The 11,924-nt window shown below is 50.8% G+C and overlaps 2 protein-coding genes across 2 annotated transcripts; both read left to right on the plus strand.

The window, feature by feature from the left end:
• The first annotated feature begins 4,915 nt into the window (after positions 1-4,915).
• On the plus strand, positions 4,916-6,143 carry LOC109748777 (stem-specific protein TSJT1). Its single transcript, XM_020307801.4, has 2 exons — positions 4,916-5,267; positions 5,356-6,143. The coding sequence occupies exons 1-2, from the start codon at positions 5,053-5,055 to the stop codon at positions 5,933-5,935; spliced, it is 795 nt and encodes a 264-aa protein (XP_020163390.1). The 5' UTR covers positions 4,916-5,052; the 3' UTR covers positions 5,936-6,143.
• A 3,391-nt stretch (positions 6,144-9,534) lies between these two features.
• Positions 9,535-11,360, plus strand: LOC109748784 (E3 ubiquitin-protein ligase SINA-like 2). Its single transcript, XM_020307810.4, has 3 exons — positions 9,535-9,762; positions 9,887-10,341; positions 10,437-11,360. The coding sequence occupies exons 2-3, from the start codon at positions 9,925-9,927 to the stop codon at positions 11,115-11,117; spliced, it is 1,098 nt and encodes a 365-aa protein (XP_020163399.1). The 5' UTR covers positions 9,535-9,762; positions 9,887-9,924; the 3' UTR covers positions 11,118-11,360.
• Positions 11,361-11,924: the final 564 nt, after the last annotated feature.

Consider the following 11,924-nt stretch of genomic DNA (forward strand, 5'->3'; position numbering starts at 1 on the left):
TGTTCAAGATTTTCAACCAATGTTTGCGTATTTGTAAAAAACACGAATTCAAAAAATGTTCGCCAACTCAAAAAATATTCGCGGTTTCAAAAAGTGTTCATGATTTTCAAAAAAAGTTCATTAACTCCAAAAATGTTCATGATTTTAAAAAAATATTCACGATTCCAAAGACGTTCATGAATTTGAAAGATGTTTGCAAAAATGTTCATGACTTCTAAAGCACTTATTTAGAAATTGTTCTCATATTTCAAAAAACAAAATTGAAAAAAGAAAAGAAAGGAAAAACAAAAACTAGAAAAAACTGACAAAGAAAAAAACATAGAGAAAAATACAATTTGAGAGAAACAGAATTGATCCTGCCAGTGCGCGACTGCGGTTACCTTGCCATCCACTGCGGTTCCTTTCTCGGACTAAAACTAAAACTAGCATCCAGTGCGATAGTAACACAACTCTCCTAACTAACACTAGGTGAGGTGTTGGAGTTGACTTCATAGGGGTGCTCTCTGAGGCGTCATCGCTCGAGCCGTCGTCGTCCGATTTGGAGCAAGTGGTCGTCGATATGAGTTGTGTGATCGAGGTCTATCCTCCTCGTCATAGGGGGACAACACGTCGTCATGCTGAATATCCCACAGAACGAAGTGTGTTTTGGTATTCCAATATGGATGCTCATCGAGGGTTGGATCCCTCTCCGCAGCCTCTAGTGCATAATGACGATACTCCTCCTCCTCCTCCTTGAAAATGAGGGCGGCCTCCTCCTCAAACATCTCCACCTTCCCCCCCCCCCCCCCCAACACCCAAAGCGGCGGGCAGTTTAGGGAGCTGTCCTCAAATCTGGAGTCGGGAGCTAGCTACCACTTCTCGGTGTCTGACTTCTTGGCCATCGCGGCGGCCAGAGTTGTGGTGATGTGTGGCGGCTAGTGGATTGAGAGTGGATGAGAATTGTGCTGGTACGGTTTGATGAGGAGAAGTCTGGCTGACTTTAAAGCAAAGTAGGCTTCTTGGTTGCGAAAGTGTCCTTCTGCTCCCAAGCTTAAATGAGCTCGGGTGAACAGTTTCGAAAAAAACCTACTTAAAAAACAAAAAAAAACCTGAAATTTTAGTGTGATAAACTTCAACAAATGTTTTAAGAGACTGTAAAATACGACACTCATGGAAGTCGCAATAACTACAAAAATCAACACTTCAAAATGCTTTGAAAATGACATTTTTGGATCATGATTTTTTTTGCCACCCTTTCACGGATGTGATTTCATGATGAAATTTCGAAAGCACTCAAAAATTTTGTCAATGTTTCGCATAAAAAAAATCAGATTTTTTGATTTTTTTTACGATTTTACTGTTCATGCAGGTTGATTTGAGCTCGAGCTGAGAATAGCTGCACCCTCTTAGTTGCTGCTTCTCCATGAATGCAAGTAGGCGGGAGGCTAGTCTACTGGAGTGAATGCGGTCAAGCAGGAGCAGACGCAAAAGAGAGAGAGAAATGGGTTCTAGGTGGGTCCGTGTTATCGGAGTCCGACATGGCGGACGCCCGGACTCCTCAAAAGCCTCGCTATTTTGATGCCGGTTTGTGTGATTTCGAACGCATGATCAGTTTGAATAAATTTAATGATCTTCATTGGAGGACAAAAATGTTTGAATAGTTTGATTCAAGCATATGCGGGACAAGCTGATGGAGCACGTTGGGTTACCTGTGGTAAACTATTCATCCAGATTGGAGCACCGAGAGCATAATTGATTTGGTGCTAAAAATTGGCATGCCAATGTTTGGCATTGTGCCAAATATTGGCTACTACTTTTTTTTTTTGAGAATCAAGAGCTTTATTAATCAACCAACGGATTACATTCCTTCCTTACACAAGTCATAAGAAAGGTGGGAATATAATTTATCCATAAACAACGTTTTCTAGAAGAATTACATTGCTTGGCACACAGATGCGCCAATTCATTCGCCTCCCTCGCTATGAATTCCGGACGAAAATCATCAAAATTCCCGCTTAGCTCTTGTATTTCATTCAGAGTGGTAGCTATCTCCGAGCGATCAACACTTAGAGAACCCCACTGTTTCACCACTAATTGTGCATCAGTTTCAATGATTACCCTCCTGAACCCCAAATCAGAAGCTAGCCGTACACCATCTCTTGCTGCAAATGCTTCCATAGCCATAGCTGACATCCCAGTTTCATACCAGAGTGGTTGTGCGCGGATGAGCCTTCCTTCATGGCTGCGAACCCCCAGGCCAATTCCTCCCTGGTGTGTATGTTTGTCGAAGGAAGCATCCACATTAATCTTAACAAACAAAAGGTTCCTCTGGTGATTTCCAACTCTGTACTTCCTTGGCCGGTTTAGCTGCTTGTTGCTTGCCCGTTTCAGCAAGATCTACAGCAGAGTCCATAGCCCATTTAACAGCCTGCAACACTGAACGAGTACTCTCGCCGTGCGTCCGTGCGTTTCTCTCAGTCCATACTGCCCATGATCCGCATAAAATGATGCAAGCATCCGACTGTTTCACCTTGAAACCTTCAACTATATCCTCCATACTGTCCATGTTGGCTACTACTTAGTTGGTTATCAAGTTGTCTTGCGTGTCTCGCATAAAGTTGCCAATATTTGATAAGTCTTGGTATTGCCAATATTTAACAATTCCAATATTCAGCAAACCAATCACGCTCCGACGCGGCGAGTCGCCTGTTGGCCGGTGAGCCAGACAGTCAGTGAGTTGGTCCCATTGCACGAACTTTAACGCGGAACGTACGTCCCCTGCGTTTGTCTGCCAAGATTCGAGCCACCGACGGGCCGAGTCACCCCTCTCGATCCAATAGCAACCCCGCAGCGCACCCTAGCCTGCAATACTTTTACTCCGCACCGTCCGTTTACCCGTGCACGTTTAATTGCACGTTGTCCACTCCAGCGAGTCAAGCAAACAAAATTCATCAAAGGAAGGAATAGTAAAAAAACAAAAGGCTGACTCGTTGTCGCGCCGGACACGTGACCGCGACGACGCGCCCGGCCGTGACTGGACTGGCGCGCCCAACGGACACGGCTGGTACGCTACCACCTTATCCACGGATCGTGGCAGGTCCGACGCGCCCGTGACGTGTCCCCAGCGGCCATGCCGCCGTGCCGGCCTTATCCACCCCCCACCTACCCAACCTTGGATCACGCGCTTTCGGGCCCGCAGGGCGCACTCAGACGACGGTGGGCCATCGGTGTCAGCAGCGCCCACCAGCTTTGGCCAGCGTGGTGGGGACGACGTGAGGGACCGTGCACGTGAGTTAGCAGTACGTGGCACGCCGGGCGCACGCGACGCAGCCCAACGGCCGGAGCGGAGCGGCGGAGGGACGGACGGACGAGAGGAAGCCCGCGGTTGGGTGACACGCCAGGACGGCGACGTGCCGTGGAAGACGCAGCCGGTGCCGTGATAACACTGGCAGTTCGTTTCGTTTCGTTTGATAAACCGCTGGCGCCGGGCGAAACCGACGGCGGCTGGCGGCCTGCCCACGGGCATGAGCCCTCCATTTGGCGTTTCCTCCGCAGCGCCGGCGGTAATTACCGCGCCTCCTCCATTTCCATCACGTGGCGGAAGCCGTGAAGAGCAGTAGCTCGGTAATTAACCTGGGGTATACCTGGCCAAACCTCGGGCCGGGCCGGGCCTAGCCAAGCCCGAGGAAAAAAACCCGGCTCGGCCCGGCCATCGGGCCTGGTTTTTGGGCCCAAGCCCGGCCCGAACACGTAAAAGCCCGCCGGGCCTCTTTAGAAAAGTGCTAAAACGATGGGCCCGGCCCGACCCGGCCATCGGGCTCAAAATCTAGGCCCGAGCCCGGCCCAGAGACAGCGTCGGGCCGGGCCGGGCTTCCCATGGCCAGGACTAACCTGGGCCGTGTGATGTGCATCGCTACTCTTGTTGGTACTTAGCAGGTTTCTGAAAAGTTGTTACTTAACGGATTAATCGATAAATTATGTTTAGCCTTTTCATCCCTCACTCGCGATAGGGATGACTAGACTAATAACTCATCCCCTTCAGTGAGGACATGCGCCCCCCCCCCCCCCCACCACTCACACACCTCCGACGGCCCATGTCGGAGAAAGAAATTCCGGTGTCACGACTTCGGCTAGTAGTTTAAGTCAGAGGTTTTTAGTCCTCGCTAGGAAGGACTTCAAACAGATGACGTCTTCGAGTTGGTCATCCATACTTCAGTCATCCTCATGTTGTCCATCGGGTAAGAGTCACAAAGATCTGGCGTAGACTCGTGACATTTTTCTTAGGGCAACGAGGTTATGGTTTTTTGCCGTGCATGCACGACTCCAAGATCTAGTGTCAGGCGCTTTAGATCAATTCAAGCGTTCAACAAGGATGACTACCACTAAAGAGGGTTGGGTACATGTACGGAAACTTCCCAACTAACATCGACCAGGTCATGCTGGCTCCAATGGGGTAATAGCTACAACGACGCGCCGGGGGTGATCGTTCGGTGGTTCAGAAACCTCGATGTAACTTTTAATACGTTTAAAGAGTTTTATTATAGTAACAGATTTTTGGTCTTTTTCGTAGAAAACACTCCCACCCACAGAGGGAGTAATAATCTGTGGAGTAATTTACTTGGTGACTTGCTAAGATTGGCGAAACCGTGGACAAGATGCTGCACCCACCCACCGGATTGAGCCATCGCCTCCTCTCCTGGGGCTGGGGGAACCGGGGAAGGAAGTAGTACTCCTTGCTACTGCTCTCACGTCACGGTTAGCTGCCGGGTAAACTAAACCAGCAGTACGTGATGATCTTATCCCCGCTACCTTGCCCAGCTGAGCTATCTTTATCCAAACCCAACCCATTCCGTCCTTCACATCATCGTCATCATCACCAGCACTGACTCCCGATCCACCCGATATTTCCGGCTCGTGCCATCCGAAACCACCGAGCTCCCGCTATAAAACACGCGCCCATCTCCATCCTCAACCTCCATTCCATTCGCCGTTCCCGTTCTCCTCTCCCCCTGTCGCCTCCATAGCAGCAGCAGCTCCAGCTCGAGCAAGAAAGAACTAGTTTGATCTGTGAAAATGTTGGCCATCTTCCAGAAGCAGGTGGCGCACGCGCCGCAGGAGCTCAACAGCCCGCGCGGCAGCACCGCCAAGCCCAAGAACCCCGACGAGATCCTCCGCGACTTCCACGCCGCCCACCCCTCCGACGCCTTCTCCACCTCCTTCGGCGGCGGCGCCGCCCTCGCCTGCGTCGCCGCGCAGCCCCGCTCCCTCGCCGCCGGCGGGTACCAGAGGTAACGCCACCATCTCTCCCCCCAAATCGCTCCCAGGAACAGCAACGATGTCCAGAGACTAAAAAGAACCGATTTATTCACTCCGCAGGATGTTCTGCGGGCTGGACGACATCTACTGCGTCTTCATGGGCACCCTGGACAACCTGAGCGCGCTGATGCGGCAGTACGGCCTCACGGGCCGCTCCACCAACGAGGCGCTGCTGGTGATCGAGGCCTACCGCACCCTGCGCGACCGGGGCCCCTACCCGGCGGACCAGGTGGTGAAGGACCTGTCGGGCTCCTTCGCCTTCGTCGTCTTCGACAACCGCGGCCGGTCCGGCTCCGGGGCCGCCGTGTTCGCGGCGCAGAGCACGGACGGCGGGGTGCCGCTGCACTGGGGCGTGGCGGCGGACGGGTCGGTGGTGATCTGCGACGACCGCGCCGTGGCCAAGGCCGGGTGCGGGCGGTCCTACGCGCCGTTCCCGCCCGGGTGCATGTTCCACAGCGAGGGCGGGCTCAAGAGCTTCGAGCACCCCATGAACCGGCTCAAGGCGCTCCCGCGGGTGGACAGCGAGGGCGTCATGTGCGGCGCCAACTTCAAGGTCGACGCCTTCACCAAGATCAACTCCATGCCCCGAGTCGGTAGCGCCACCAACTGGGCCGCCACCTGGGACGAAGCCGCCATCTGATATAGCCATCGTCGCTCCCCGGCGTCGGCGACGCTCGCCTAGCTCGTCGGACTTCTGGATTTGGGCTTACTGCATTTTACTTATTTTTTTCTTTGGCAATGTACATTCTGAATCTGATCTGATCTGAGCCGTGTGTGGGCGTGGGCACGCTGACACGTACGGTTGTTTGCTTGTACGATGGAGGAATAAGACTTTGCTTCCAGTCCAAGAGTGCTACTGAGTCGTCACTTGTTTTGTCCAACAGCAAAAAGAAAAAAACAAAAAAAAAAAAAACTGTCCTTGTGCAAGCAAACCATGAATCTAAGCACATGATGCCCATAAACCATCCTTTTATTCGCACGCTCTCACAAGCTACACGCGACATGGATCCTCTCAACTAAACTATGGGCGGGATTGGCCGGAAACAGGGGCACAAGATCTTAGATGGGAGATGTGCTTTTTCCCGTAAGGCAAATGAAGGGTGGGGAAGGGGGGATCCAACGCGATCCTGCATCTATCCGTCGACTGGTCCAGACGTGCTTTTTCCCATAAGGCAAATAGGGGGGGGGGGGGGGGGGGGGTTATGGGAGCCTGGACTGCGTCCACGTAGGACTCCGACAATCCCGGCCAACACAAACCCCCATCCTGGTCCCGTTCTCTTTCGCTCTACCGTCCTCCCTTACTTTTCATCTGCACCCTCCTCATCTGACGCCAGTACCTCTCTGGCCGCCATCCATGCATTGTCGGATGACTGCAGCCACCACTCACATGCCCGCTCGCCTTGTACTACGACGCCATTCACGCAGGATTCGTCTGCAACCAGGTATCCCCCCCCCCCCCCCCCGGTCGACGCCGTCCATGTCGGACACCATGTCCGACAGGTGTTCGGTCAAATCTCATTGAGCTTATTTTTCGAACTTCATGTTAATTTTTTAGAGTAAGAAGGATGGCGGAGTAGTCGACAATGGGGAATGAGTTGTTGTACGATGCGTGGTTGGCCGTATATACAGACTTCGTAGGCAGGAGTAGAAGGGGGCTCTTTTGATAGCACGTGCATGGTTCATTTCATGCGTGAAACCACATTACGCCCAACGACATGCACATCATTCATGAATGCAATGTGAAGTCGTTAGCGCATCGATCGTACACCATATAGAACTCTGTCATGAAATTTTATGACGCGGTTGATGGGCTAGACGTAATGTGACCATTGCACACGGCAACCATGAAGATTGTAAGCTTTGCTTATTCTTTCTCAATTTATTGATTGGTCACTCAATGTTGCTCTACACATTGTGTAGCATGTACGCACTGCTGTGATGTACCACAAGGCAGAGTGCAGGCCATTCACAAAATAAAGGCATTACATAACTATTTGCATGCTATTGTTGTACTAAACTTATTTGCATGCTATGTATGAATGATTTGTGCTATTTTACATCTGAACTTTGATGAATTATGTCATGTTTGATGAAGTCCGACCACTTAGTTGAAACTCGATTTGAAATGTATGCGGATAGCTTTGGATGGTCGGTTCCTGCATCTGTGTCCACGACATGGCCCTCCCAATCCGCAGATTGATGCGGTGCCCGGTTTGCGGGTTAGCGTCGTTGCAGATACCCTAAAAGAGCTTCAAAGTTTTTTCCTTGAAGTGGACCCCGCATGTAAGGGTATGGGCGGGTCGTGGGTCTCAAATAGCCGACATTCCAGTAAAACACTTTTAGATAAAATAAAAACAATCAAGATTTTTTGTAAATTTTCATACAAAATTTTAAAACTTTCTTGAATTTAACATCGTTCTTAAAATTTAAAAATATTCAAAAATATGAAGAAATATTCATGAATCTATTTTTTCACAAGTTTATAATTATGCTTTAAAAATGGTCATGAATATGAAAAATCTTCATGAGTTTAGAATTTTTTTAAAAAATTAAAAAAAAATTGAATTTTAAAAACTCTTCATTAATAAAAATAAAAAAATAAAATTGAACAATAAAAAATTGGAAAAAAAAACGTTAGAGAAAAAGAAAAGAAAAACACACAAAACCTTCTAAAACTGGAAGGACCCGCCTACACAGCCAACCTAATAGCACCTGTGGTGTCCGTGCTTGTTCAACCGCCTCCGTGGTACACACATGATGTAAATTGTCATAATTAGCTTTGGGAGAAAAATACAATTAATTTCAAAACCGAAAACGGTGCGACAAAGCGCACGTATCCTCTAGTTGTAGAGGCTAAAACATGGGCCCATCAAATAAGATAAGAAGCCTCAATCAATGGCTGCTCTTTTTAAGAAAAAAATGAGTCACATAATTGGGTTGGGCACACGACCATTTTGTTGAAGAAGCCATAGATGATGCAAAGTGATTTTCGTACAAATGCCAACAAATCAAAACACAATGAGATTAAGAGAAAAAACCAAAACAGAATGATATTATGACAAGGCGGCGGATGACATAATTTGTGTACAGAACAAGAACACCTACATTAAACTTATTTCACAAGTGAAGTTTTTTCCCCTACAAAGATAAAGAGCAGGGCAGAAATCCCGTCGCTTCGCTGTTCTAATCCCCTCTCCTCTCGTCCCTGGATTCCGTGCCTCCGGCGAGGGCTTGGCTCGCGCCCGGCCGCCCCACGACCACCGCCGCTCCTCCTCATTGCGACCCACGCCCGCTCTCAGCGACGGGCGGGAGGGCGAGTGTTGAGCCCCCTGCCGTCTATTAAATAATAAAAATGCCATCTCTTAAATATTAAAAATGCCATCTCTTAGTAATAAAAAAATGCATTTTCTTAATATAAAAATGCCATCTCTTAAAATTGAAAATGACATCTCTTAAAATAAAATTTTCATCTCTTAAATAAATAAACATGCCATCTCTCAAAAATAAAAAAGTCCATCCTCTTTATAAAAAATGTCATCTCTTATAATAAAAAATGCCATAACATGGTTAATAAAAAAATACCATGCACTTAGTGATAAAAACTGCCATGCCACTAATATTGAAAAAGATGCCATCCTCTTAAAAATGCCATGCCGCAAAAAACAAAACTGCTATGGGATTTTCGGGGCCGAAAATATAAGTGGCAGTTAAAACCATAAAAGGGCCTCGCACACTGGAGGTCGTGGGTTCGACCCCTGACCCCGCCTCGTGATTTTTTGGAAGAAAAAACACAGACCCGTTCGCCATAAAGCAGTCGCACAACGAACTATCCCAATGATCCTATGTGGCGTCGGTTCTGCTCCAAGATTCGTGCGACGGCAAGGAGGGCGTTCGCTGCGAAATCCCCTTGGGTGACGGTCGCCGGTTAGCATTTCCGACTATTTATGGATGGCCAACATGTTTGGCAGTTGAACTTCCCGGTGGATGTAATACGTGCTGTGACCACCAATTTGGTTGGTCCATCGTAATTTGGATTGCAATGTGTTCCAGCTCAAAAAAAGAAAAAAGACACAACAACTGTTTTTCATTACGAAGGCAAGAGCGGAAAAAGGGGCATTGTTCGAGTAGTCTAGGCTAAACGGGCCACGCAGGAAGTGTTGTACTCGGAGTCTCGGACTGGGCCGCCTCCGGCACCGACTAGGCAGCACAAAAATAAAGAGCAGGAGCCCCTCAAAAAAATAAAAAAAATAAAGAGCAGGGCAGAAACCCCCCACCGCTCGCCCGTTCCGTTCCGATCCCCTCTCCTCTCGTCCCCTGACTCCGCGCCGCCGGCGAGGGTTTGGCTCGCGCCGTCCGCCCCCACGGCCGCCGCCGCCCCTCCTCTCCCCGAGCCGCGCCTGCCCTCGGCGACGGGCGGGCGAGAGCCGAGCCCCCTGCCGCCGCCAGATCCGTCGTCTTCCAGCTCAGGTAAGAAGGCTCCGTCCAATCCCCATCCCTCGAATACTCCGTCGCAATTCGTTTGTGGGATTTGTAGGGTGTTGAGTTGATTGCTTTCTTTACCGTCGTCCTCCGGCGCCGTATCGATCTGCAGGGACGTGCCCCGGCGCGCAGCCCGCGGGGACGCCGGAGATGAGCTACAGCGGGAGCGGCGGAGGGAAGCGCCTTAGGACGTCGCCGAGCGAGGCGGAGGGTAGCCCCAGGCGCCGTCGTGGGTCGCCGTCGGTCTACTCCCCTTCGCCGTCGCCCTACCGGTCGCCCTCGCCGCTGCCGTCCCCGTCGACCTACCGGTCGCTCTCGCACTCGCCGTCGCCCTGCCGCTCGTGGTCGCAGAGGCCGCCAAGCGACGACGATGCCGACGATCTGAGCCGCAGCCGCGGGTCGGACGACCTCGACCGGCACGGGCGGAGGCCTGCCTGGAGGCCGCACGCGAACAAGGAGCTGGGCGAGCACGGGCGCACCGGCGAGTACAGCGTCCGGATCGACGACTACGACCGCCTCTTCACCTGCAAGGCCTGCCGCCGCATGCTCTCGCCGCCGGTCTACCAGGTAACTTTCGGTTGCAGCTGCAGCACAGTTCTATTTATTTATCATTACGGTCAGAATCAACTCACCCGTGTTCTTGATACATGGTGTGCGTGCAGTGCCCCTTCGCCCACGTCACCTGCTCGAGGTGCCACGAAGAAGTCGGGGACAACCGATGCAGCTGCTGCGGCAGCGGCAATGGCTATGGGCGCAACCGCGTCGTCGAGGAGTTCCTAGGCCGCATCCGCTTCTCCTGCCGCAACAAAGTGCATGCCTGTGAGGCCTTCCTTCCGCACCACGAGATGCGCCAGCATGAGCAGACCTGCCGCCACGAGCCTATCTTCTGCCCTGTCCCCCAATGCGGCTTTGCCAGCCGGGCTGTCGCACTCACGACCCACCTCACCCTCCGCCACCACTGGGACACGATCAGGTTTCACTATGATGAGAACTTCCGGGCCTCTGCCTTCACGTCGACCATCTTTCAGAGCCGCGACGACGGCGAGCTGTTCTTCCTCGACAGCTTCAGCGAGGGCCGTGGCATTGCTCTGTCCATGATCTGCATCCGCCCTGAGAATGACCGTGAGCAGGAGTTTGTGTATGAGCTGAAGACGCCGGTAGGCAACGGCGGCAGACGGCCCTGGCTGCAGATGCAGTCGACGGCGCGGAACACGTCGCTGCGGCACGGGCTGGGGGAGAAGGAGAAGGTCTTCCTGCTGGTCCCCAAGGACTTGCCGGGCACCGAGGATGGCAACGTGGAGGTGTGCATCCGTAAGCTTGGCCACCAGCGTGACTCTGTATAGGTTAGGCGACCTTGGTTGATGGCGATACTCGCTGAATTTTATAGGATTACTGCTAGTTGATTCCGGTTCATTGCTGAATGTTGATGTTGAGGTAGTCTGAATTTCATATTGGTGAATGCTTGGTCTGTTGTGGATTTTTCGGATGGTTGAGATGGGGAATGTAAGCACCACATGTTGCTGTGTTAACTTCCAGCTATATGTAGATACTCGTAGGCCTTTATCTGAGGACGGAACTTTTATTTATTTATGATGGTCTCGCACATGTCATCTCATGAATTCGTCAGGTAACACATATCTGAGTTTCACACTGATTGTTTATCCTGAAGTCCCAATGCTTATACCAGATGTTTCTCTATGTTCAGTGGGTTTGCCATTTTCCTCTTGCTTTCTCTGGATGTCAGTATGAATTGCTGCTGCATATCAAGAGCAATTTGCGTGAGTAGTGAAGAAACAGCGACACTGCAAACTAACCAGGGATTGGTAGCTGCAGTTTGTTCACCTGTGCTGGCATTACCAGCATGCTTTAGCCATCCGCTATGCACTAGCGCTTCTGGAGGCTTGCACTGAATATGCGCATACCATCTCAGACGATGTTAGACAAGCTTATTTTCAATCGATGCTACCCCAACTCTATCTCGTATATCATCATTCTAAACTCGGCCCTTCTTTCTGTGGCCACACATCTATCTCAACATGTGCATCTTCGCCACACCTAACTGTTGAGCATGTCATCTTTTAGTCGGCCAACACTCGGTGCCACACAACATTGTAGGTCGAATCGCCGTCCTATAGAACTTGCCTTTTAGC

The sequence above is a fragment of the Aegilops tauschii genome, chromosome 2 (genome assembly GCF_002575655.3).
Source record: "Aegilops tauschii subsp. strangulata cultivar AL8/78 chromosome 2, Aet v6.0, whole genome shotgun sequence".
Classification (NCBI taxonomy): Eukaryota; Viridiplantae; Streptophyta; class Magnoliopsida; order Poales; family Poaceae; genus Aegilops; species Aegilops tauschii.

What these genes read in the sequence shown, in the direction of transcription:
- LOC109748777 (XM_020307801.4), top strand. Translation starts at nt 5,053, where the DNA reads ATGTTGGCCATCTTCCAGAAGCAGGTGGCGCACGCGCCGCAGGAGCTC. An exon ending in GCCGCCGGCGGGTACCAGAG is followed by an intron (nt 5,268 to 5,355) that starts GTAACGCCACCA and finishes TTCACTCCGCAG; the next exon opens with GATGTTCTGCGGGCTGGACG.
- LOC109748784 (XM_020307810.4), top strand. Translation starts at nt 9,925, where the DNA reads ATGAGCTACAGCGGGAGCGGCGGAGGGAAGCGCCTTAGGACGTCGCCG. An exon ending in TCTCGCCGCCGGTCTACCAG is followed by an intron (nt 10,342 to 10,436) that starts GTAACTTTCGGT and finishes GTGTGCGTGCAG; the next exon opens with TGCCCCTTCGCCCACGTCAC.